Source organism: Triturus cristatus, chromosome 1_2 (genome assembly GCF_964204655.1).
Source record: "Triturus cristatus chromosome 1_2, aTriCri1.1, whole genome shotgun sequence".
NCBI lineage: Eukaryota > Metazoa > Chordata > Amphibia > Caudata > Salamandridae > Triturus > Triturus cristatus.
Genome location: NC_140580.1, coordinates 273610685 through 273638207, shown reverse-complemented (window position 1 = coordinate 273638207; position 27523 = coordinate 273610685). Strand labels below are relative to the sequence as shown.

At 45.6% G+C, this 27523-nt stretch overlaps 1 protein-coding gene across 1 annotated transcript in view; it reads right to left on the bottom strand.

The window, feature by feature from the left end:
• TM9SF3 (transmembrane 9 superfamily member 3) overlaps positions 1 to 27523 on the bottom strand; it is a 333675-nt gene that overhangs the window by 232231 nt on the left and 73921 nt on the right. The window contains exon 4 of the mRNA XM_085603668.1: positions 24051 to 24211. Coding sequence (XP_085459794.1) covers positions 24051 to 24211 — 161 coding nt within the window. The remainder of the gene's footprint in view (positions 1 to 24050; positions 24212 to 27523) is intronic.

Here is a 27523-nt window from a genome sequence, read left to right as displayed (position 1 = left end):
AAAACTCTAAAAAGGTTTTTGAGAAACTATTTAATTATCCTTGCCGACCAGAGGGAAGGACCAGAAGATGTGCGTCGAATAGGCTCAAAGGGACGCTTCATGAGCTGGGTGAGAACCAAGTTAAGGTGCCAAAGAGGCGGCAGAGGCTTGACTGGAGGGAAAACTCTAAAAAGGCTTTTGAGAAACTGTTTAATTATCCTTGCCGACCAGAGGGAAGGACCAGAAGATGTGCGTCTGAAGCGAGAGATGGCGGCAAGATGCACTTTGATGGAGGAGTGAACCAGCCCTGCCTTTGCTAACAAAAGAATGTAAGGAAGAACTTCATGTGGTGCAGAAGAAAGGGGGTGAATGCCCTCCTGCTGGCACCAAAGGCAGAAACGTTTCCACTTTAGACGGTATGTCTCTACATTCTGTCAAAAGGGTCAAACCAAGAAATTCTCGGTCCTCAGGAGCCATGTCCATAACTGCAGGGATCGAGGATCCGGATGCCAGACCTGGCCCTGGGACTGTCAGTAGCGAAGGAATAGGCTGCAATGGAATTGGATGCTCCAGGAGGAGGAGATGCAGCTATTTGAACCAAATTTGTTGGGGCCACGTAAGAGCTATCGAAATCATCTTGCAAGGCTCCGCCTTGAGCTTCCTGAGAAGTCTGGGGATAAGTGGAATGGGGAGGAAAAGCGTAAACAAATGCGCCTGACCAGGCCATCGAAAGCGCATTCCCCAAAAAGCGCATTCCCCAATGATCCCGGATGGTGCAACCTGCTTGCATAGAATCGGCATTTCTTGTTTTCCAGTGTGGCAAAGAGCTCTATGGTAAGCCTGCCCCATAGGCAAAAAATCTGGTCCAGAGTGGACTGGTCCAAGTTCCTATTCGTGGCGGACTGATTTCAGTCTGCTCAATGAGTCTGCCGTTTCGTTGAGAACGCCGGGAAGATGCTCCGCTTTAAGCGATATCCCATGCTGGATAGCCCGTTCCCAGATTGTCTGAGCTTCTTTTGACAAAAGAAGAGACCTTGTACCGCCCTCTTTGTTTATATAATGCATGGCCGTCGTATTGTCGTTCGTACCAGGACCGCAGACTGCTCTATCCGCGGGAGAAAAGCTTGTAAAGCCAGCCGGATCGCCCTGAGCTCGAACAGATTGATATGTAGAAGACACTGTAGGAGGTAGCCAGCGGCCGCTTACGTGAAGGTCTTGCAAGACCGCTCCCCAGCCCTCCAGCAAGGTGTCCGTGGTTATTATTTGAGGAGCTGGAGTGACCCTGAAGGAGAGGCACTGAGAAATGTTCTCCACCATGATGCGGCCTCCCTCATGGACACAGTAACGGAGATCTTGTCCTCCAAGGTACCGTCCACTTGGCGCCACTCCGTGTTGAGAGTAAGACACAAATTTGCGAAAAGGCACGTGCACGCCGCGACGGATTCCTCTGCTGCGTGCTTTGAAGGAGCCTTTAGCAACCAGTCGTCCAGGTAAGAGAAAACCTGGTGCTGTTTCGCCGAAAAGCTGCCATGGGAGCTAGTACCTTTGTAAAGATCCGCAGAGCCGATTGGAGCCCAAATGGCAGGACTATGAATTGAAAGTGGATCTTGGCTACTATGAAGCGAAGGAACTTCCTGTGGGCTGGATGGATGGGTACATGAAAGTATGCGTCCTGTAGATCCAATTTGGCCATGTAATCTTCTTTTGAGTCCTGCAAGGACACCATATGAAACGATTGTTTGATGAGATAGGTGTTGAGCGCCCTCAGATCTAGAATAGGGCGCCACTTCTCTAAGGTCTTCCGAATCAGGAAGTAAAAAAAAAAAACTCCCCGCTGAGAGAGAGGAACCGGTTCTATCGCCCCTTTCAGGAGCATTTGATGGACTTCCAAACGTAGAAGACGAAGATGTTTTGACTCGGTGGCACGAGGGAGCTTGGAAGGTGGTGCATGGACGAATTCCAGAGTATGGCCGTATTGAACGATTTTCAAAACCCAACGATCCAATGTTGTTTGCCTCCAGTTGTGGAAGTAATGTGAGATTCTTCCTCCCACTGGTGTTACAGGGGGAGAAGGGACAGTAGTTCAAGCCAGCCAGCAGCTATTGACGCTTAGAGGCATCCTTCCCCTGGCGTCCTTGTCTTCCTCTGTTATTTGATCTAGAGAAAGAGGATGATTGACCCTGCCGCTGGTTATATTGCAGTCGGTAAGAATGAGAAGCTGAGGTATAGGAAGAATACTGTTGTTGCTGGTATCCTCCTCTGTAGGTGGGTTGGCTTCTGCCTCTGGCCCCACGAAAAGGTACTTTGCAGTATGGCAGAGTCCCTAAGGATTTTGCGGTTTCCGCATCCTTCTTAATATCTTGAAGCTCATCATCAATATGGTTCCCAAAGAGCGCCTCCCCAGCGAAGGGAAGATCCAAGATTTTGTTTTGGACCTCTGGACGAAACCATGTAGCTCGAAGCCAGCCCTGGCGACGAAGGACAGCAGCTCCCGCTAAGGAGCGGAACAAAGTTGTTGCGTTGTCCACTGCACAGTCAATGACCCTTGAAGAGGTCCGCTCACCCTCTTGGAGAATCTTTTTCGCCTCCTCCTTTGCATCGTCCGGCAATTGATCCAGATAGGGGAAAAGATCACCCCACATCTGCCGGTCGTAACAACCTAGTATTGCCAAGGCGTTTGAAGCTCTTACCATCAGGCTGGATATGGAGGAAAACCTCTTTCCGGCGTTAACCAGGTGTCTGCCTTCCTTATTTGGAGGTGTCGTGAGGGGAGCTGAAGGATTTTTGAACTTCCTCTGGGCTGCCTGTGAGATGACAGAGTCCGGTTTAGGCTGACTAACCAGGCAAGCCGGGCTATCCTCAGGAGCCTTGTATTTAAGGCGAAGCAGAACAGGAATCACAGTGGCTGGATTTCCCATCACCTTCAGATCCTCGTCCCAGACATGACCAACTATAGGAATGGTCTGAACTGCTTTCCTGTAAGGCTCCTTGAAGTCATAAAGGAAACATTCAGACTGCACCGTGGGCATGGGCAGTTCAAATCTTAGTAGCCCTTTCCATCAATTTATGGAAACCCCCTATGTCTCCAGGGGGAGAATCCACTGGCGCTGGTGAAGGCGATGTTGGATAAGGAATAACAGTCATCCCACTCAGTGTCAGGATCTGGAATATTGACGTTGCCCTGGTCCTCATCAGAGGTATCATCCTGGATGAGAGGGACGTTCGACGGTGTAAGAGGTGCCACAGGTAGTGGTGGAGGCGGTGGCAATTGAAGGGTAGAAGCTAATGTCAGTGGAAGAGCTGAAACTGGCACCCCGACTGGAGTAGGAGATTGTGTTGGGAATCTCCTTCTATAGTCCGACAGCATAAATTGTAAGTACGGAGGAAGGCATAGAGACCATCTGTTGTTGGTCATCCTCTTGGTAAGCCAAAGGAGGATCATGCTGCTCCTCCACGTACTCTTCCTCAGAGTCTGTGTCTTGGCACTTCACGTGCAATTGAGATGGCCTATTTGCATACCCATAAGGCCCCTCGTTCTCCTCAGAACCATCCTCTTCAAGGAGGAGTGCAGTTGGTAGAGGAGTCACCCTCCTGGGGGAAGTCATCTCTGGGGTAATCTGGCACGGTCTGATCGTGAAAGCAATTTTTTCCCTCGTTGATCGTCCTCGATGATGATGTAAAGGGCGTCGACGAAGACATGGACGCCGCCGACGGTATCGTCGTCGAGACAGTCGTCACCTCTGCCACAGATTTCGCCGTCGTTGTGGTCGACGTGGTTGCCGTCGTCATCGCCGTCGTTATCGTCGAAAAGGTGTTGACGACAGAGTCATCATCACTGCGGAACTCACAGCCGCCGTCGACGCCGTCTTCACTAAAGGCGAAGGAGACGATGAAATCAGTCGACGGGTCCGTCGACGGTGGTAGTACTGAAGGAGACGAGGACTTAGACTGTACCTTAGAAGCCTTCGTTGACGGGAGTCGTTGACATCGTCGTCGACGAGTGAGTTTTCGTCACCGGCTTAACATCAGAAGAGAGAGATGAGGACTAAGGGGCAGATCTATATTGGAGATGCGCCACTTTTACGCCGGCGTTGCGTCACTTTTGTGACGCAGCGGCGGTGTAAACCCTGCGCCACGTTGCGCCATATTTACATCGTGACGCATCTATGGAGATGCGTCACGATGTAAAGCCCTGCGCCACGTAAAACCTGCGTCAGGTTTCACGTGGGCGTGTCGACAGAGGGGGGGGGGGGCGTTCCGTCGCAGGAACGCCCCTGAAAAGTGACTCAGTCAAATCTATAAGATTTGACTGAGTCACTTTCCCAACGCTGATGCGCCAAAACCCTGCGCCTGCTTGAAGCAGGCGTAAGGCTTGACGCACCATGTTAGGGATAGGGTAGGTTGGAACAGTGCTGGAGTTGCGTCGCGCTTGCGACGCAACTGAAGCACTGCGCCAACCTTACGCCATCGGATGCGTCACGCATCTGTTTATTCCTGCGCCATGGTGCGCCGCATTGTAAATGCGGCGCATCATGTGTGGCGCAAGGGTAAACTTGCGTGACGCATCTTTCCTGGCGCATCCTTGCTGATTTGCAGGGATGCGCCAGGAAACATAAATCTGCCCCTATGTCTTTTGGAGCCGCAGGCGGCGAAGATGGAGGCACTGATCTAAATTTCCTCGCTGATGTCACTCCTACTGACAGTCCTTCACTCTCCTTTACACCTCGGTGAGGAGATTTGCTAGGACTACGCCTTTCAGATCTATGAGAGGTCTTTTTCAAGGCTTTACTGGGGCGGTCTTTAGAAGGAGAAGACCTACCCCTCTTCACAGACCTCCTAGAAGATGCAGCGGAGGAGGCCTCATCACTGTCACCGGAGACTGGTTCTTTCCTTGACTTAAGCTCCTGGAGCCAGGTCAAGAGACGCCCCTTACGGTCTCGTAGTCTTGGTTTAGAAGGTGCGGCATATCTTACAGCCGGCTGCCTTGTGGTCTGGGTACAGACAGTAAATACAGTCCTTGTGATTGTCCTCCACATAAAGTCTCTTCTTAGCACAGGCTTCAAAGTGCTAAGCTTGAGTGAGCACACCTGAGAGGAGGAGGAGCTTGTTTCGCAGTCCGAGAGTTCTGAGCGGTGCGAGCTGTGAGCTGAGAGCTGGTGCTTGGTGGCGGGAGACGGGTTAGGAGTCGGTGATCGGAGCAGCCAGGGTTCAGCGGCGGGCGGTGTGAGAAGTTGGCCTGGCATATGCTGTCTCCTAGTTATAGGGACACCTTGCACCAGTCCAATTCGACTCTTATTGATGATAGGTTTAAGACAACCTTTAAAGAAAGCTATCCTAGTGGTAGCTGTGGAGAGCAGCCTTCAGGCTAAGTCTTGAAGGAGTGTTAAGCTTATTGTTTTACCATAATAACCTCTTGAATAACCAAATGAAAGAGTAGCCCACACAGGTATGTATATATATATATAAAATATATGTATTTATTCTAGACAGACTCCCACAGTCTCTTTATGAAGCTCTGGCAAAGTTACAATATCAAACAAGCATTGATAGACACAATAAATAGCACTATTAACATTGGGCCCCAGGGGGGGACCAAACCATATACTAAAAAAGTGGTATAAGAACCACGACAAATCTACAGGCAATGCCTAGGGCATTCAGGATCGCTGGCCCCTTAAGAATCCACCCCAGGTTATGAGGAAGGGGACCCACGGGAGGCGCGTGCAGTGCAAGTAGCTCCTATCGGGATCTCTATTACAGCCTATGGAAAATGTCGCGGTTGGAAATAAACAGTTTAAAAATACTTCTAGCAGGAGTACAAAGTTAAAACTTTAGACTTAAGCTTTTGAGATGCCCACTACCACGAGAGTACCGAGGTACCACTGTTACCTGCCCCAGGGAAGCCGGGTGCATAGGTCGTTTCTGCTGTCGGGTCGCGGGCTGATTTTCAATGGGAAAATAGTCAAAAGTTCTGCTAGCCAAAAGCGTCGATGATGCCGTGAAGATCAAAGATGTGAAGATTGTAGAGAAGAACCTGAAAGCAGAGGGGACAGAGTCTGGGTCACGTCAAAGTGACCAGGAGGCTCAAAGCAAAGAGTCCTTCGATGTCGGGTGCTTCAGGTGGAAAGTGGTGTAGCTTGGATCTGCAGCCACTGGCTCCGGGAGGCTTCAAGGAAGGCCAGCTTCAGGAGGGCGACTGTCCCACGTCGGATGAGGGTCGCTGCGGTGTTAGTGTCCGGATTGGATCCACTAAGCCTTGGCAACCGCAACCCACGAAGAATAAACAAATCGGCTACAGTGCAGACCCACGAGGTCTGGGAAAGGTCTCCTTCGAGGAGACTATAGAGCAGGCCTGGAGCAACCAGGGGAACTCTTGATTGTAAAGGTAGACCTCCGCTAGGGCCCACAAGTCGAGAGACAAGGGACCGCGGGAGGCGGCAATTTGGCGAGCGTAAAAGGGCACCCACGGGCCACCGGAGGGGGCTAGGGCGCTGGTCTTTGGGACAATTGCTGTAGAGTGGTTGGCTCGTAAACGGGCCAAAGCACAACTTCCCCACTGGTCAGGGTCGTGTGCTATGCAAGAGGTGGCCGGTGTCCTGGGGTATTGGGGATCTCGGCACCCACGCGGTCCACGGTGCCCAAACTCGTTGAGCACACTCACTGGCCTCTGGGATGCGCTGGAAACCCACCTTAAGGTTTCTGGAAGTCGTCGAAGTTCGTGAGAGTAGCGAAGTTCCAACCGGGTCACTTGCAGTGTTTCAGGTGCCTGCCAAGCAGGGGGATAACTCCTTTATCCCAAGGGAGATTTCTTCCGTCAGCTGGGCAGCAGCAAGTCGAAGGTCAAGACTGTAAAGTTCAAGATTAATCTGAGGCTCTGGGGCCACGTTATTCACCTTTATCCCCAAGATTAGGGGAGTGTCCAGAGTAGTGTCCACCAATGGTAGGTGAGGCGGGAAAGGGTGGCTACACCCTCTCCCCTTTGTGTGTTTCCCGCCTGGGCGAGGGGCAGGATGCCCCTGAACCGGTTCCAAGCGGTGTATGCAGAATGAGGCTTCTGCAGCTGCCTACGTGCAACTCTGAAAGGACATTTGGTGCACCCACCCTGTTCCAATCCACATTATCCTGTTTGGGGAGATGCTAGCACCTCCCTGCCACAGGAGCCCTATTGTCCAGCTGGCGAGGCTGGGGTTTTCCCCAGCAACAGCCGGCCAGGGTCGTGTAGGTGGCGGGTAGTAGCCATTTTGTGAAACTTGTGCACTTTTAAATTGGTGTCTAAATTCTGCCGCTTTTCCCATATCGCCCCTCTAGCAGGGGGGAATCGTACCCTCATGCCCATGGCTGGACTGGGGGTATGATTCCTACATGTTTGACACCAAACACGATATGGTTCTGTGTAGCCATTCTTAAGTTATCGCGATATCGCAATAGACTTATAATGCGGTTAAGAGTATATGGTATGGCTACACTACAAACAACCCAGCAATGATTTTACGAAGGTTGCAGAGAGGCCCTACTCATGTAGGGGTCCCCCCTCACACATACCTCAGCACCCTGCCTTGTAGGATTACCAAGGCCTGCTATAGGGGTGACCTATGAGAGTATATGTGTTGTAATGTGGTGGGATATAGGGTACCTATACCCCTGTAAGGGGTGCTAGCACCACCTTACCCAGACTACAGTAGTGGTCTGGTGGTGTCAGTTTGTATGGCTGTCCCAGGGTGGCACAATAAGTGCTGCAGCCCTGGTAGGCCTACTGAGGGACCCATGCCCTGGGTACCTAGGGTACCATCTACAAGGGACTGTCAGGGCATCCTCAGCATCCAATTAGTTTGTACCTAGGATACTTCACATTAGTTTTAGGGAGAAAGCAGATAGGCTGGGGTCCTGGATAGCAGGATCCCAGCCAGACTAGTCAAAAACCACTCAAATACCAGGCAAAAAGTTGGGGGCAACCATTAGTCAGATTCCACCTTCCTACAGGCGGTATCGCGGTAAGCCGGGCTGTCCGTGGGGTTGCACGGGTGGGTTAGTGCGGCGGCAGCGCACTTCCCTGTTCTCGCTCCCCTCGCTTTTTTTCCGCTTTCCCGCCCGCCGCACCCCCATAGGCCTCCTGGTTCACCCGCCTTCTCTGCTTTAAGCTCTGCCCAGAGCCTTGCCCCCGCTTCTGCTCCCTCTGGTCCTCTGCTCAAGCAGAGGCAGTGGCAGACTTCAACCAGTTCAGTAGGGATGTGGTTCTGCGCCTACAGACTTGGAGGATGTGAATCCGGTCTGGGCTTTTGTGGCGGCTTTGCAGTTTGTTGTAAGCTCGACGGAGCTGGCAGAGAAGCACCGGAAAGTCACCTGCGGACCGGGAAAAGCAAAGCCAATCGTGTCTCTTTTCAACCATGAGGACTGATGAGAGAAGAGCACTCTCTATAGCATTTTCCACCTACCACCTCCCCCTGCCTACCCCTAGGATACCACCAATCGCATTAATCCAATCAACTGTGGCACCAGCTCCTGCATCATCATAAAACTGAGTAAAAATTGTCGGTCTGCATAGCCTACATTTCCTGCATCGTCAAAACCTGCCCCAAAGTGTTACCCCTAGCAACCTAGCGATCCCATCAATCCCACCAGCCACAGTGATTGAGTACATTGACTGTATTGGCTCTGTGTCCATTCCTTGTTTTTTGTGAACCTACGAGTTGGAGAGTGGAACTCCTGCGTCCGGTCTTTGGTGTTGCATGAGCGGCGCATCCGTGGACTGGCGCATTTAACTTATTCCTCTCTATCTGGTCAGCTTGGCCAAAGGTCTACTATTTCTAAGTTATGACTGCAAAAAAATTGCGCTCTGAGCTAATCCTTTAAGGAACAAATCATTGCAAATAAATATTCTGAAGATTTTCAATACCATTCCATCCTTTTTTCAATAAAAAGAAATGAGTCTTAAATCAGCAGAGATGCAGGAATCTCTTCATCAAGATCTTGTAGATCACGTAGAGGCTAAAGATTCCATTGGAAAACCACTGCCAGCAGTAACCTCTAATTTAGTGTCTGAAAACAGGGGCCCACAACCTATAGATCTCCAGCCCTTGGAATTTGGGGAGGCTGACTCCTTGCTGGCTAATTTACCTATACATTCTCTATCAAATGGAATCGCTGAACCCGAAGGGGCACTTCGACCAGTTTTAGATGTGGGAGAACATATTTTAGAAGACTTTACTCTACCTGATATCAGGATAGATCAGCCCCCTAAGCTGTCCCACGCCTTTAACCTGGAATCGTCTAGGGTAATTATTCCTGCTACTTCACCTTCTGTCAAGAATTGTCCAGTCAAAATGCATCTGTTTAGCAGTACACCTAGCGAATCAGGCTTAATAGATTCACGGGGCTCCCTAACTCCTGTTTTGTCCCCGAACTGTTTTCCCTCAATTAGCAATCCAGAGACAAAAATACCAATGTCAGAATCACTATTTTGTCTGGAAAGAGTATTGTCTTCTATCCCAGCTTTATTGGAGAGATCAGTAGGTAACTCCGACTTCATTCTGGACTCCGTTTTGTCCTTGACAAAGTTTATAGCCTCTGAACAAAAATCTTTGCCAAGCAAAGTTGGCACACTCCCCTCCACTATCCCCAACATAGGGAAGGATCCTCTACTTACAGAGAATACCTTAGTCAAGCCAAACTCAATCTTATCTGCCGCTACCTCAGAAGTTAAAAGCCGGGACTTTGGCACCCAGGCTGGGAATCCATTTTTTAGTGGGAAAAATAAAACCAATTGGAAAGAAAACACGGACCCTGTAGATAATTTACACCCATCCTTTTTACAGTTTTTTTTATCTCGAGCCATTAGATACAATGGCTGTATCCCTGTCTTGTCCGCAAGTTAAGTCGGAAAAAATAAATACAAGTATATCCCAAAAGGTGTTCCCCATTTTTCTCAAAACCATTAAAAGATCTTTCAAGCAACCGACAGAGGCAGATTCGAAAGCTGGATGCTCTTCTGTTCAAGAAAAGGCTACTGTAAATATAAGTAACACGGACTGTAAGAAAAAGAAGAAGGCAAAAAGAATAAAACGCCGAAGGATTAGCAAAAAAAAAAAAAAGGACAAAACGGCTACGCTTTGACCCCAACCGTATTCAAAAAATGCCTATAAAACTGGATTTAAATGTTTTGAAGGAGGATGGTCATTCAGAAAGCAGTCAATTGGGCCACTGTTCCTCTCTTCCAAATTTAAGGGTACCAAATGAACCGCTACAAGAAGCAGAGTTGACAAATTTAAATGTTTCTCCTACTGTCCAGAATATTCTGAATCCCAACGCTTCTCTATTTGTTTCTTCTTTAGGTAATAATGTCATTTATAAGCCGCGCGAAAACATTTCCGAGGTGACCAGTTTTGTTTATTCTACACACCTCGCCCCTAATACCCTGGATTTTTAATTTAATTTTTTACCTTGAACCGTATATGAACAGATCCTTTTTGCTGGGCTGCTTTGCTCTAATTCCAGGCCTTAAATTGATTGGGAGCGACAACATCGCCTTGGTTGAGGTTCAAAAATATAATAATTTCAGGGGTGCAAGAGTAACATTCATATCCAAAGCTATTTCATACTTGATTTTGGTACATAGTGATAAATTACGATCTAGTGGCATTGATGTTTTAATCCCAGACGTGGAGCAAGCTTCAGAAAAAGTGGCCAACGTAAGCTGCTTAACTTTGATTTAGAAACCTCCACTCTGGTCAACCTTTGGTAGAGAGAGAAAGTACATTGCAGGTCGTTCTTGGTAAAGAAGGCAGGAGGGTTTCCTTACACATAGAGAAAAATATTCAGTACATGCTCCCCGCAGAGGAGGAAAATAAGAAATGGAGCTGGCTAGCAGGTGCACTTAACACAAATAGATCCCTAAGCCTTAAAGGTAGGAATCCTTCCTAGCAAGGGCATCAGTGTGTTATCTTGGAACGCTGCCGGCTTAAGCACTAGTAAAAACAAACTTTTGTTTTTAAATAAGCAGAACGCTGATATTATTTGTCTTCAAGAGACGTGGATCACAAAGAACTGGTCCACTGAAGACTATATAGTGATAAGCCGGCCCGCGTTTCCAGTGAATAGAGGTCACGCTAAAGGAGGTATTGCAGTTTTCTTAAGTACAAACCTTAGTTGGTCATATAAAGAAATTCTTCACGCCTCCAACTTAATTCAAGCAATTAAAATCACAAGGATGACCAAGAAAATCAGGATTCCCTGCTGATCGTAAATGCATATTTGCCTCCTGATACATCTTATTCTTACCTACTGAATGATTTATTTGCTTTTATTTCCTCTACTTTGGAGAGGGAAGAATGTTGGTCCCTCATATTAGTGGGAGATTTGAATGCTAAAGTCTCATCTTACAGTATAAAGATATTCGCTAATTCTGAAAAAAATGAGGCCCTAAATATCCCCAAGGCTCAATTTCCGAACCAAAGCAGGACTGACAAGAGAGGAACCAAATTACTTGAAGGTTTGAGAAGTCTAGATCTTATAATTCTTAATGGGAGGTTAGAAAAGGACATTCCAGCAAACTATACTCACAAGGCGCCATCTGGGAGATCTGTCAGATTATTTAATTACTTCGGCAGGCTTTTTCTGTAAACTTAGAAATATGGAGGTCATGGGAAATGTTCTTGGTGATCATATGTTGATTTGTTTTAAATTTGAATTTAGTTGCGCTATGGTAGATCCCTGGAACTTTAAAGGTAGTCCAGTAGGGTTTAATGTGTCAAATGGTAGAATCCACTGGAATACTCAAGCGACCACTAAATTAAAAGCAATCCTAACAGTTCTAATAAGGGACCAACAGCAATTATTGATGGGTAAGAGTGATCCTTTTCAATTGGACTTATTTGAAGCCTACTCACGCAATATAGGCTCCTTGGCCAAATCTTGTAAACTTCCGCAAGCTTCAGTTAAACGAAGAACATATTTTAATCCATTATTAATACTAAATATGGAAATAAATTAACTAGTGAGGGCCCAGTTCTTGAATTTTTCTCATGAACAAAGTAATTTATTAAATTTACTCACGAGAAAAAGACAAAGAAAAAAACGTTCTTCAAGACGAATAGAAGAAGACTGAGTATGGGTGCAATTAAAAGAGACTGCATCTAAAAATAATGCCAAAAGATATTGGCGAAATAATCGCCGACTGCTGTGGCACAAGAGTGAATTCTCTTCCTATTCCCATTAAAGAAGAGGATTGGAAAGTCCATCTATTAGAACTGTACTCTGCTCATTTTAATTCCACCAGTTCACTCTTGACACATCTAATCAGCTTATAACTGCTGATCTAATTATATACACTCAATCAATGATGTAGTCGGAGCAATCAAAAAAATGAGATCATCTGGAGCAATGGGTCCGGACTAAATTCCCATGACTGTAATTAAAAAGGAGCCACTTATTTAACTCTCCTGTTTAACCAGAGCTACTCCCAGGGAAAGACTCCTCCATCTTGGTCCGGAAGTATTCTAATCCCCTTATATAAAAAGGGTCCTAGAACACATCCTGGAAAGATTTTCGCCCGTAGCGTCCTTGATCATCTTACGGAATGGGTGGAGGAGAAGAAGGTTCTTCCTGTAGAACAAGCAGGTTTCAGGAAAAATCATTCCACCTTAGACAACATTTTCATGCTGAAATTAATAGGAGGAGAAATATACAATTATCCGTAGTACAAATGTATACATGGCATTTATAGATTTCTCAACAGCATTTGATAAGATAGATCGACCATTATTATGGAGAAAATTGCAAAAAATGGGCGTGCCCTATCCACTATTATCTTTAATTATTGCACTACATTCACAAACTTGGTGCAAGATACTAATGGGTGGAAATCAAGGCTTATCTGAAGCTATTCCTACTGAAAATGGCCTGAAACAAGGTTGCTTGTTAGCGCCATTGCAGTTTTCTTTATATATAGCTGATCTACCCGATTTTTTTTAATCATGCTGAGGGAAACGCCCTATCTCCTATTGAGTTGAATAGAAAGTTGATTTCCATGCAGAACAATACAGTCGTGCACTTCTTGAAAATAAATGTTTCAAAAAGTAAAATTTCAGTTATGAAATGTAAGAAAAGTTGAAAATTATGTAATTTTAATTGCCACATAGGTTCTGAAAAACTGGAGGTGGTAGACTTCTATCCTTATTTAGGGAAACTAAAGGCAGGTAATACAAAGAACAAACTCCATATTGAATACAGCGCATGTAAAGCAGTATCTCACGCTAACAGTTTGCATATTTTTTATTATGCTATGGGTAGAAGGCATTTTTTACATGTATTAATGGTTTTTAAAGTAAAAATTCCATAAACGCTACTTTATGCCATTGAATCCATCCCTGTTAAAGATTGGAATTTTTTGGATAGAACCGAAGGTCAGATATTATGCAAATTGTGCAATTTTAATACGTTAGTTCCAACGGCTGCTATTAGGCTGGAATTTGGCTTACCAAGTTCCTACAGTCAAGGTTTAGCGAGGGTTTTACGCTGGGGATGCCAGCTGAAAAATAGTGAGCAAGACTCGTTAAGAGGGATAATGTGTCAAGAAATTTTCGGTGTTCAGGCAAGTAATTATTCCTTCTACCATGATTTTTTATTTGCACAAAAAAACTTCTCTGTACAAGAAGATTTAGTGACTACTCTTCTTCCTTCAGAATTTAAATCTCTCTTAAAAACCTCTAGTGGTAAGATCGGTTTTAATAGAGACAATGAATTCTGTAATCCCAAAAAGGGATTAGAGTTAATCGTAAGGACAAACATACCAAAAACTCCTCAAAAATATGTATATTTACAGCATGGAACCCGACGATTCCTCTCGCTATGTCACATGAATCTTCTACCTTTAAACGATTAACAGCAAGCTGGTCCCCAAATCTGAGAAATGGAAAAACCGGTTACCTTTGCAAATTGAGTGTTCAGACCTTGGATCATGTCTTGTTTGCATGTCCAGCATTGACCGCGAGCCGCCGTCGTTGGCTACGGCCAATGTTCTTGCAAAATGTTAAAATGTAGCTTCAGCCCGCGATTTTCTATTTTGTCCAAAAAATGAAGCAGTGTGTTCAAAACTTTTTAATTTTAAGGAGTTTATGTGTATATTTTAATTCCATTCTCAGCTGTTAGCACAAGAGGGAGTTGCTGTGTTCATTTTCCATCTTTTGTTCTGCTGCCAAGTTAAAGACTCTGCTAAAGTGAGATTCTGGATTGCGTTTTTCGCACATGCACTGCTGCTATTGTATTGCTTTCTGCCCAGGATAGGATATGTTTTGTAAATTCCTTTTTGCTGCTAAAACCAAATACTCTGCTGAGGATGATTTCTGGATTTTATTTAGTATTTTAACTTGTTCACAGTTATTGCTCCTTGCATTTTTTTGTATTTCTCAGGATACGTCTCACCATTTTATGCTGTTAGCTGTTTGGGGAATGAGTATTGCTATATTTAACTTTTTCTTGTACCCATTTGTATGCATTTTATGTGGACCTCATATGAGTTCCAAATCTTAATAAATATTTGAATTGAATTGCGAGCTTTTTTCTCTTTATTAGACATCTTGACACAAAGTCTAAGTAGGTTTTGCAGAAAAACAGGTGAAAAAGCTGTAGATATAAAGTTGACAGGAAAAAACTGAGCAGCTCAGTGGAGACTCCCTTGGACAATGTGCGGTAGAAAATCTGAGGTTCTCTCAGGAAGGTTCTATGGGGTGAGGCTAATCTGATTAGTTGTTCACTTTATTTGATCTCTTTTACAAAAAGAGGTGGATATGTTACAAAACTAGAATGGAATTAGGCCTAGTTTCTGTTTTTGTAATGATTTCTATTACTATTTTGTATACACAGGGGTCTCCCATCTCGACGACGGGGAATGATACAAGCATAGGAATCTATGAAAGTTCCAATACTGGAGAAAGAGTGCATAAGAGAACAAAGGATGAGACTTTCTCAGGAGACTAAAGAAAGGCAACTCGCCGGATCACCCAAGGACTTAAAAACAGCTGTAAGCTAGACAGGTATTGTTGCATGTGTGTGTGAGGTGCACAAAAGATCACAAGCACAAAGGAGGAGTTGGCCACAGGGCGCTGTGAACATGAGCGGAGATTGGAGCTTCAAATCAAAATGTTTTTGGTTCACTTATCAAGAGTTGAATGGGCTTATTAAAAGTCAAGAGCTGGGGTAGAATGGGAAGTGGTTAAGGATGGACAAAATCAGCCAGAAGCATTTAACGAGTCTCTAAGACTAAATGCCCTTTTACCCTTTTACCGAGAATAGCAACCAGCCCCTAACACTATATTAGCAGTAATGTGGGGGTGTCAAGGAAAAAGCCATCAGGAAAAAAACAGTTGCTATAATCCATAACCTTTTGTGATTGGCTAGCAGGAGAAAAAGGTAGGGAGAGGAGAGGTCATAGTGTAAAATAGGAGTTAGAAATGCAAGTTAATGGGAAACATGGATTGAACTCATCATCGTCATGAAATAATCTTTATTAGGTCGAAGATGCGGCGTGAGGTGTCTTTGTCAGCGGGACAGTCATAGATGCAGCAGTAGACTGTGAGGTGACAGACGATGACTGCCTCGTCAGCAGAGACGGTCTAGTCATAGTCGACGATGGAGTAACTCATCTCTTTGTTGGACAACACTGTTGCCATCTATGCTTTGATCCTTGGCGCCGCCGGCGAGACCATCGCTGTAGACTGCAGAATCTTCGATGACATAATGAGGTAATGAGTGGAGTACGAGGTGCTGAGCTAGACCTCTGAAGAGTAGTGGAAGGGCCAGACTAGTCTTTAGATTATTTTCACCTCAGAAACTTCTTTTTCACAAGACTTTGATCTTATGAGTACTTTTGAGTAGAAGAGGATTCTCCTTTGCTCTTCCTGGGTGAGGAATGAGCCTTCACCTCACGCTCCGAGTCTAAGTCAGAGGTTGACATTTTTTCTCTTGAGCCATAGAAGCTGTCTACCCTCTCTGTCCTTGAGGGTTTTGGCGGAAAACGTATGGCAGAACTTCCATTCTTTGGGTATGTAGTCAGGATAGAGGCAATATAGAAACTTCTTATGAGGATCCTCAGAGAAAAGTCTGCTCTTTCCACAGGTCTTGCAGGGCCTAAACAGCCCTTTTAAAGACTTGCATTCTGAGTGAATATAGTCAAACACACAATCCAACAGTACCTTAGATGTTGATAGGGGATGAAATGATAGCTGGAAGCTGAAGTCACAAGGGTAATAAAGAAACACTGACTGAGCAGAGCTCAGGGAGACTCCCTAAGACACAACATGCAGTAAAAAAAAAAAAAAGGTATGGTGGATTTTCAGGGTATGAATACTTTGGGTCTCTACTCTGATTGGATGAAGTTTGGATGTTTTAAAACAATGTAAATAGATTGCTAAATACTATGTTTTCAATGGAGATTAAGGCTAATGCTTTAGCACTGCTATTGTTTACTCTTACCGAGGGACTCCCACCATGGCGGCGGGGAAAATTCAAGCATGTGAATCTGTAAAAGATACAATACTGGAGAAAAGTCCATTCCGCAGAACGGGAAGGTGGGAGGGCAGTGAGGAATCTGTGGTTAAATAGAGTGTCTACCAAAAAGAGCGTTACAGAAGGTAGATACTTCTAACTGCAGATTCCTCACCTTGTGATTAGATACCAAAGGAGTACTTCACAATCTGATTATCGCTCTGCTTCAGAGAAATTATATTTAATTCCTATCACTTTAGAGGGATCTTGGACGATTGTATTCTCTTTGATAATTAATGGTATGATATCAATTTACTGCAATGTAGCTCAGTAGTTTAAGTCCTTGCTACCAAATATTGTTCATAATCAGATCACATGCTCCCACCAGGGACTACTCCACCTTTCAACTTCTAAACTGAAGAGAAGGAGTACTGCGGATACTCAGTAGCCTTGTGGTGCTATTGTGAAAAGCTTGGCCCCATCTAGAGAAGTGATTTAATAACATACTTCATTCTGGCAATTGTAGTTTTGATTCAGCCCTATTAATTTAGCACCGTAGCAGAGTTTAGTGGTTTGCTACAACTAAATTGATGTTTACAGCCTCTACATTTCCAAAAGTAAACTAAAAGTAAACTAAACAACCAAATTGCAGTATTAGAGAGAAAGAACAAGCGCAAGAGAGATTTATTTTTCTTCTCATGCATGGGGGCATGCTGGGAAGGTGAAAAGCCATGACATAGTTGGCAGGACGTCCTGGGCTTTGGATGACTGAAACGTTCATTCTGACAATTGGATTCCGGTCTGTGTTAAGGCCATTTCTAAACCATTTAATTGTTTAAAGTCCGTTTTACCTGATACTTCTATTATTTCCACGCACAATAAAGTATCACACTAGGTGTCACACAGATACTCTTAAAATGCAATACATAAGGCAAAATGAAAACTTGGCAGCGAAGCAAAAGGGCAGACAAATAACCTTTAACAGTGCCCAAAGAAAGTCCTTCCTGGGCTAAAGACAGTACAAAAAGCAAAACATACAACTTACCTGTAATAGATCTGTAGACCGGGAGTGTACTAAGCAACAAACCTATCTCAGGATTCACCATAAATAATTATGGTGACTGGTCACCTGGACTCTAAAAGATGACATTGTCCCGAAATAGTTTAAGTTCAAAAGTAGTAAACTGTCACCGCTAAACCCACGCATGGAGGTGTAAATTGCACAGGACCGGGTGCAGAGCCCTGCTCTGCTGCTACAAAAGGAGACCCTCCCAAAGTGACAGTTGATCAGAGTGCAGATGCTCATGGTAATAAGTTCCAGATACCACAGCCTCCTGGCCCACTAACAAGCAATTAAGATGACTTGGGCCTGGTTGTTCCTGATCTTCAGAACTCTGTGAAGGAGAAGCAAAGGCGAGCAGGCACACAGAAGTTCTGTGTTCCACTCGAGGCAGACTATATATCAGAAAGGGAGACTTTTAGGGTGCTCCAGTAAGAAAAGTGCTGTTATTTTTTTTTTTGAAATATTTTTATTGAGTTTATCAACAACACAGAAAACAAACACCACTCGTTTAGTGCAAGGCATGGCATACCAAGGTTCGGAGCAATGACAGTACAGGTGTCACAGAGAGGAATAAACAGCCCAATGATATCATACCATCGTTTCCTTCCCCGCCCATCTCCAGCGGTGGAGCCACTAGTCCTGGTCACTGAGATCCGAGTCTGCTGCATCCGGTGGGGGCTCACAGATATTTCCCCTGTAAACATTCCATCCACCCCAGACCTGGGACCATTTCTTGGGGCACCCTCTATGAACATATACAGTTTTTTCGGTCACCATTGCAAGGTCCATATCTCGGATCCAATGCGTCAGGGTAGGCACCTGCCCCGATCCCCACTTCTGGGCTATATTACGTTTCGCAAGCATGAGCCCCAAAGTCACCCAAAGCTGGGTCACTCTCTTGTGGTCCGTCTGTTCCCAGACATTAAGGAGACACAGCCGACGTTCCGGCCGCGTGGGAATTTTGGTTACCTGGGAGAGGATACGCAACACCCCTTTCCAATAAATCGCAACGACAGGGCACTCCCAGAGGGTATGGAAGAAGGTCCCCTCGTGGCCACAGTTCCTGAGACACAGCGGGGACTCCACCCGGTGGAGTCTGAATAGGAGGGTACGGGTGTAGTATGTGCGGTGCAAAATTTTAAGTTGGACCAGTCTTAGCTTGGAAGATATGCCCACCTCCCTGGGGGACGAGAGCGCGGAATTCCAGTCCGTCTCATCAAACTCTCCAAGTTCTGCCTCCCACTTCCCTTTAAGGGCAGAAAAAGGGTCGGGGCGGTTATTTATTATCTTCCGGTACGTTAGGGACGTCGCTCTCTGGAGCAGATGCTCCATGAGGAGCCGGTCTTCCAAGGGCGATGACTCAGGGAGCCGAGTCCCACATGGAATCGCCGCCCGAAGAGCGTGATGGACTTGTAAATATCGGAAGTGTTCGGTGTCCGCCAAGTCGTAATCCGCCTGCAAGTGGGCAAAAGTGATCACCTCTCCCTTACGCCAGAGGTCTCCAACCCTGGAGATACCAATAAGATCCCACTGGTGGAACCCCTTGGTAGTGCGAAGTACCCCGAGCTGCCTAGTGTCCCAAAGCGGCGTTGCCTGGGTGATCTTTCCAGCCCAGCCCATCGCCCGCTGCGCCGCGTGCCATATCCGGAGGGTATGGGCTGCGGGCCCTGCCGGAACGCGACCCCTTTTTGGGTTGTAAAGGGCTCCCATCACCCCTCCGGGGCCGAGTAGTTGTCGATCCATGCGGTATGCGGGGTCATCCCCCGGCACATGGAGCCACTGGTTAATAATCATGAGGTGTGACGCCCAGTAATAGGTCTTAATGTCTGGGAGGGCTATACCTCCATCATACCAGCCACTGGTAAGCTTGTGGAGGGCAATACGAGGCGACTTGTCCTCCCAAAGAAGACGAGTGATCTCAGCGTTGACTGCCGTGAAGTAAGAGGGTGCAACCGGGAAGGGGGTATTTTGCAGCGCATAGAGGAATCTCGGGAGGGCGAGCATCTTAAAGAGCGAAGCCCTTCCAAGCAATGTCAGTGGCAAGGCGCGCCAGTGTTTGACGTCGGTGCGAAGCCGTTGGAGGGGCTTCATTAGATTTTCCGCGACAAATTTGCCTCGATCGGCCGTGACGTACACGCCAAGATATTTGAACCCGTCGTGAGCTACTAGAATGTTACAGCCTCGCGGAAGCCGCGGTGGGGAGCCTCGGAGCATATATAAAATGGATTTCTCCCAGTTTATTTCGTATCCGGACCTACTGCCGTACGAAAAAAAAAAAATGCTGTTATTGTGTGTTTTCCCTACTGCCAGAAGTTGCCCTGAGCCACCTCTGGGTGCAGCCGCCAATCATGATCCTCTCGATGTCGGCATCTGAGTTTCTCCACCTGGGGTTTACAGATAGGGCCAGGTGGTTCACAAGCAGGGAAATACCCTGCCTACTCAGCCAGTTCCAGAGGTACAGTGCCAACAGACAGAGGACCAAGGACCCCACTCGCCCTGCTTGTTGCAATAATACTGGTGGGGGGTGGTGTCCTTGAGAATCTAAACCAGACTCCCTTTGAAGGACAGTAAAATAATTTAAACACCAAGCAAATGGTCCGCAATGCCATAAAACTGATGTTGAGTTGGGTCTCTGTAGGAGACCGGAGTCCTCTGGTCTTCTCCACTCCCAGACAGCTACTCCAAACCAACAGAGATCCATCAGTCACCAGCCTCAGATCTGAGTGTGGTAGGGAGAAGGGTCAGCCACCGGTCCAACTGCACTCGGGCAGCCACAACTGCAGATCTTTTGCAATCTTCTCCACAACCTGGACGAAATCCGACAGGTTCCCTTGCTACTTAGACGACAGACCCCAGAACCCACTGCGTATGCCTTCTGGTTTAGTTGACAAGCAAGATGCCGGATGTCAAGAGTCCAATAAGTGTTACAGCCAATCTCACCGACACACAGGACTGAGGCCGGAAAAAAAAAAACAGGATTTAAGACTGAATGTCAGTCAAAGCCGGACTTGTGGGACCGGAGGGCAGGCTTGAAACTGCATCATATTCAGGCTGGCTCTGATAAACGGGAACCTCTGTAAAGGAGTCAGGTGGGACTTCAGCAAATATATTGATTGAAGTTAATCGCTGCCTGGAGGTGGTCAACGACTAACTGTAGCGAGCCGCCTTTACCAACCAGTCTTCTAGCTAGGGGAAGAGTAGTACCCCCCTCCCCCCAAACTCTGAATATTTGCTGCAACCACCGCCATCACTTTTACGAACACCTGAGGGGCATAGATAGATAAGGGCTATGTTGAGTACAGAAAGCTGAATATGCTCCTGGCCCACCTTGAACTGCAGGTAAAGCTTGTGATAACGCAGGTAAGGGCAAGTGAAAATAGATGTCATGCAGTTGCAGCACTATAATCCAGATTCCTGGATCCAGGGCAGACAAAACTTGGGCCAAAGTAAGCATCTTTAATCTGTCCTTCAGATAGAAAGTGAGGACAAAGAGAACAAAGGCCTCCTGCCTTCTTCAGCGCAAAGAAATAAAGGGGTTAATTAACAGTTCTTATATGCGATGCCAGGACCCTCTCTATGGCTCTTTTGTCCAAAAGAGTCTTCATTTCTATTTGCAGAATGGACAAATGGTCCTCCGAAAACAGCGCTCAGGTTGCTGGGTTGCAGCAGATCTGACAGGAATGGTAAGGCATAGCCATTGTGAATGATTTGATGCACCCACTAGTTGGATGTGATGCTCTGCCACCCTTGGATGTAGTAACTAAACCTGCCTCCTACAGGGCGGTCATATGCCGCACAGGGCAAACTAAAGTGGTTTGGGAGCATAAGCTAGGTCTCTGCCGTGTGCTGCTCCTGCTGGCCCAGGCGTTGTAGGCCAGCCACCCAACCCCAGCCTCAAAAGTATGTGGGGGGTCTGTTGCTAGAGTGGGCCTTGGAAATATCTTTGCATTCAACCCCTTCTGAAGCCCTGAAAGGGAAAAAATTGCTGGGGATACTGCAGCAGAAAGGCTTAGGGAGAACACTGTGGCCCTGCTTTCCTTGAAGCGCTCCAAATGCAAAGTCCACCCTAAACACGAAGACACAGGTGCCCTCAAATGACATGTCTCGTAACAATGATTGGACAACTCCTGAAAAGCCTGGGGCTCTCATCAATGCATGCAGCAGAAGCACCATGCTGGTACCGACTGCCCTGTTTAAGCAGTCAGTAGTGTCCAACCCATAAGGTATCACATACTGCATCCAGGATCATCTTGGAAGATCTGCACATAACTGGAGTGAAACTTTGCAAACTGTTAGCAAAAGCTCACCAACCAAATCCCACAAAGAATGTAACTATCTGCTTAAAAGGCAGCCAGCACTGACCGAGCAAAGTGTTAGGTTGGCAGAAGAAAACACTTGTTTTTTAAAGTGCCTCCTTATGTTCAGATTCTCTGTCAGGAGGAGTCTTAGGAAAGGATATTGGATGTACTTTGCTTGTAGAAGCCTGGCCAATTTGGCTTTCTGAAATAGGGTGCTAGGTCAGGAAGACAGTTTCCTGGGGCAGACTTCTGGAGACTGGTTGCCTGCATATTTACTGGCAGCAAGAGCAAGGTGTAACCCTCAATGTGTCAGTTTGCCCTTCATTATAGTGGTGGGGACTCAACCCACTGTCAGGGGATGTATCCAAACAACTGGTCTTCTACAAATCCATGTACAAATTCATGGCATCAACACCATTTCCACGATTATGATGGCTTTAGTCAGTCAAAGCAAAATAAGTTGTGAAGGGCTTGTGGCCAATGTCCCTTTATGGGAAGTTTTCTATCTGAGGCTGGACCAGTTGAAGTCAAGTCAGATTTGTTTCGGAGTCATACAATACCATTGGGTTATCCTCCAGCCTCAGCAACATCTGGCCAGCACTGACATAGCAGGGAACATCGTGGGGAATGGAACACAAACAGAACTCAGGTTTTTCATCTGCCTCAGATTCGGGATGACACTGCCGCAGGGACATGAGGCACAGACGACACTGAAGTAACCAAACTGGAGGCCTCCATGACCGGAGGAGCCGAAAGGTGTACCAGATGGAGCCGGCAGGGTGTCTAATATGGCCAGCATGGCTTCTTTTAAAGCCTTTATCTGCTGCAATGACGCTAAAAGACCCAGAAATTTGGTATGCATCAGGACAAGTTGATGAACCAATTACTCGGAATGGGACAATGGCCGAGATTTAAACTGAGAAGAACCCTGATGCCCGTGCAACTTCTCAGGACAACAGTGGCGGGATGGGGAGGAATCCCGCTTCAACTTACCAACCCTTTCGCCTGTGTGCAGTGAGAGTTGTGCTTCACTGTGCCAGATCCCCTTGGGATTAATGCAGGCGCATAACTTGGCTTTGTGTGATGACCATGGACACCTGAGGCAGATTTCGTGGGAAGCGATCACAGACAGCTGCTTGTGACAGTCCCAACCCTGTGGTTTTAGGTGGGGATACATTCTCTTTCTCACTGAAGTAGAATGTTACAAAAAATCTCATCTGACGAGGAAAAAAACAAAAGCATGGGTGGCAGATATCTGTGGCTTCTGTATCACTTTTGGGGTGGGATGGAGTCCACGCACAGCTGCACCACCTGTTGGCAGGTAGGAGCAAGGTAGAGAAAAATATACAGGTTCAATCTGGTGCATGAGGTATACACAAGGAATGGTGATTAGGTATGCTTATGTACAAATGTGTAATCATCAATATTACAATGGACATCGACCGCCCTCAGCCCCCCCCCCCCCCCCCAACCAAGGTTTGCCTGCTCTTCCTTCCTGTTCCTCATTTGGTTGTTTGAAGTTCAAGCACCATATCTATGGCAATTTGCTCGACCACTCGGTCAAAGCGGCAGGGTTGAGTGGAACCCTTTAAGATGTATGTATAGTATTAATATGTACAGGTATAATACGATTGTATGGTGTTCCAGTGAGGAAAATGCAACATACTTGGATTGACTTTATTTACTTGGTATACTAGGGATAAGGTAATATACGACATGGATCTGGATCGGTATACGTTATATGCTCAAATTCCGCTATAATGTTTCGAATAATTTGTTTCAGAGACTGCCTACTGCCTGTTGAATGTAGCACATATGCTAAAAATCTAATAAACAGATTTTAAAAAATGGGGTATACACAAGGAGAGGAATTTGCAATTAGAAGTATCCATCAGAAAGGTCTTTTAAATAAGGTCTCAATTTGCAGCTGCCTCTGGGGGGGGGTGGTGGGAGGGGGGTAGTGGGGCGGGGGTGGGGGTTTTGGGATGGGGTACCAGAGGAGTCTGAGGAGGGGTTCCCCTGGACCGCACATGGAGCATCTGAACCACCTATGGGGCATTCAGTAGATACCTATGGCCGGGGGACGCCCGGCAGTTACTTGTTATTGTATGACTACACATGTGCAATGATACTCTTGTTCTGAAAATCAATAAAAATGATTGCTATAAATAAGGTCTCAATTCAAGGGTATTATGAGTACTTTTTCATTGTTACATTTCTATTTAACTACTTACCGAATAAGACATTGGGATTTTGGTGTTTGGTACAAGTTTAACCTTTCCTTCACTGGTGAGATTTACATCAACAATTCTGTTTCCATTGAAGCCTATTTCTAGTTTTTTGTAAGTCCAAAGGAAGTAATCCTCTCCATTTTCATCGGCTTCCCCAACAATGCCTGCAACACAAAAACAAGTTGAATATACATCTGTTTAACTTCCTGAATGATACTGCTTCATTGCTGAATGTAATCTTTGTACACAATCTGACCACATTTTCATGGGACAAATACATGCACTTTGAAATATCAAGTGAAGAACATATTAAGCGGATCATATTGTTGTTGTACAAACATAAATAACATGGGCATTAAAATTCCCACGGGTGAGGTTTAGCTTTATGGCTGAGTGACTAGGAATACCTGGCGATGACTGAAAGCGGTAGCCATAAAATTAAACTATCTCCCCTTCTGATATAACAAGTACAGCCCTTCAATCGCTCTATCCATCCATGCACACATCCTATCACCTTTCCATTCACTGATTATTTTACCCTTCTATTCATCTATCAATTTGTACTCAGATTCACATAGCCATGCTTCCTTCCCATCACCTTTCCTTCCTCTCTTCCTCTTCCCCCCCCAAACATTTTTCTTTCCTTTCCCACCTGCTGTTTCTTGCCTTTCTCTTTCTCCCTGCCTGGCTTGGTTTCCCATTCTATCAGAAAATGTACAACCATTTTCATTAAACCAACTTCTCCATTTCCTTCACCATGCTTGGGTAATTTGACAGCCCTGGGACAGTCAGCCAGATTTTTAACATAATTTTCCGTTTCCATCATTATTTATATATTTTTTTTCTGCATGTTTTCAGACAAAATACGCCCATATAAAATCTAAGTAGTGTTTTGGGAACCCAGCCTATTAGCTAGTTGGGCCCATTGGATACCCCTACTCCCGCTCCACACACACAATTCAGATACTCATGATGCCACTATATGACTGACACTATGCAATTGGCAACAGATGTCTTGGACATATGGATGTTGGAGGAGTAAAGCCAAAGTATAAAAAAGACAGGCATTAGAGGTTAACAAAGCTCTTCTTAGGAGATCACCTGCCTATTAATGAACACTTATCAAGAATATGATAAGATAATATGTTAAAAACTGTACCATCCATGACTATGTCATTCCCAACAAGAACTAATATACTGTCCACCAGGCCACCGGAATTCAGGGGAGATAAGAATTGGCTAAGAACTACATGATCGGGTTACGAATTAACAAAAACGTTATCACTAAATGGCTGAGTACATGCTCCCTTGAGCCACAGAGCTGACGAGCTCTTGGCGATGCACCTGTGCGCCAGAGGGAGGTACTGAGACCTGAGAGACTATGGCAGCCTTTCCAGCAACCCCAGAAGGAATTTTCGTTTTTTATCTCTACTGAAGACGGATAATATCCAGAAACACATGTGTCTAGAGATTCACAGCACTAACCTGCACCAACTTTGGTGAACCACTACAGCTAAAATTCAAGTAAGAAATCACTGTGAACTGCATTTACCACAATGCTAAGGACCGAACTGTGCTGGGAGGTGAGGCAGTGTGCGCCCATCCCCCATTTGTTTGAAAAGGCTCCCTTGAGCCACTGAGCTGACGAGCTCTTGGCGATGCACCTGTGCGCCAGAGAGGTACTGAGACCTGAGAGACTATGGCAGCCTTTCCAGCAACCCCAGAAGGAATTTTCGTTTTTTATCTCTACTGAAGACGGATAATATCCAGAAACACATGTGTCTAGAGATTCACAGCACTAACCTGCACCAACTTTGGTGAACCACTACAGCTAAAATTCAAGTAAGAAATCACTGTGAACTGCATTTACCACAATGCTAAGGGGCGAACTGTGCTGGGAGGTGAGGCAGTGTGCTCCCATCCCCCATTTGCCTTTCTCTTTCTCCCTGCCTGGCTTTGTTTCCCATTCTATCTGAAAATGTACAACCATTTTCATTAAACCAACTTCTCCATTTCCTTCACCATGCTTGGGTAATTTGACAGCCCTGGGACAGTCAGCCAGATTTTTAACATAATTTTCCGTTTCCATCATTATTTATGCTTTTTTTTTCCTGCATGTTTTCAGACAAAATACGCCCATATAAAATCTAAGTAGTGTTTTGCGAACCCAGCCTATTAGCTAGTTGGGCCCATTGGATACCCCTACTCCCGCTCCACACACACAATTCAGATACTCATGATGCCACTATATGACTAACACTATGCAATTGGCAACAGATGTCTTGGACATATGGATGTTGGAGGAGTAAAGCCAAAGTTTAAAAAAGACAGGTATTAGAGGTTAACAAAGCTCTTCTTAGGAGATCACCTGCCTATTAATGAACACTTATCAAGAATATGATAAGATAATATGTTAAAAACTGTACCATCCATGACTATATCATTCCCAACAAGAACTAATGTACTGTCCACCAGGCCACCGGAATTCAGGGGAGATAAGAATTGGCTAAGAACTACATGATCGGGTTCCGAATTAACAAAAACGTTATCACTAAATGGCTGAGTACATGTGTAACTACAAAGAGAAAATTCATAGAATGTTAACAGGCGAGTGCAGTGGCTGCTGGCTGGATAAACTGGTAAATACATGAACGGCACTGAGTGAATGAATGGATGCATGTAAATTACATCAACCTTTGCAGGCAGTATTTGTAACAGGGTTTTGAAAATTCCAGCATTTATTAATTTTATGCCATTTGAAGCATTACACCAGAATCGGGCACCATTTTATCACGAATGATATATATATATACACATATATATATTCACTGAAAAAACCATAGGTTTCACACATGTTATAGTTAGCGGAAATTTTACTGATAAAAAACCAATGAAATTCCCCCGTTATAGTTAGTGCAGGAAACTATAACTTACGCGACCGCAATCCTCTGCTGATGCTAATACTGTATTTAGACACTTATTTGCCCATGTCTTCTTCCATAAATTTTTAGCTATACATATATTACAAATATTTTTTTTCATAAAGACACATATGTCATCAGCAGAAGATTGCGGTCGCGTGAGTTATAGTTTCCTGCACTAACTATAACGGGGGAATTTCATTGGTTTTTTATCAGTAAAATTTCCGCTAACTATAACATGTGTGAAACCTATGGTTTTTTCAGTGAATTTGCAAGGTTTTTTAAATGCTAATTCCTAACTATAACGTGTGTGAAACCTATGGTTTTTTCAGTGAATTTGTACGGTTTTTTAAATGCTAAGTTACTTTACGCCATTCGTGGCGTGCGTGCCCACTTAACGCAGTTCGTTCCGTGCGCGCACGGTGCGCTTCGCGCACCGTGCGCGCACAGTGAGCACGCGGTGCGCTTTGCGCACCGCGCGCCCACTTTACGCAGTTAGTGCCGTGCACGCACGGTGGGCACGCGGTGTGCTACGCGCACCGCGTGCCCACGTTA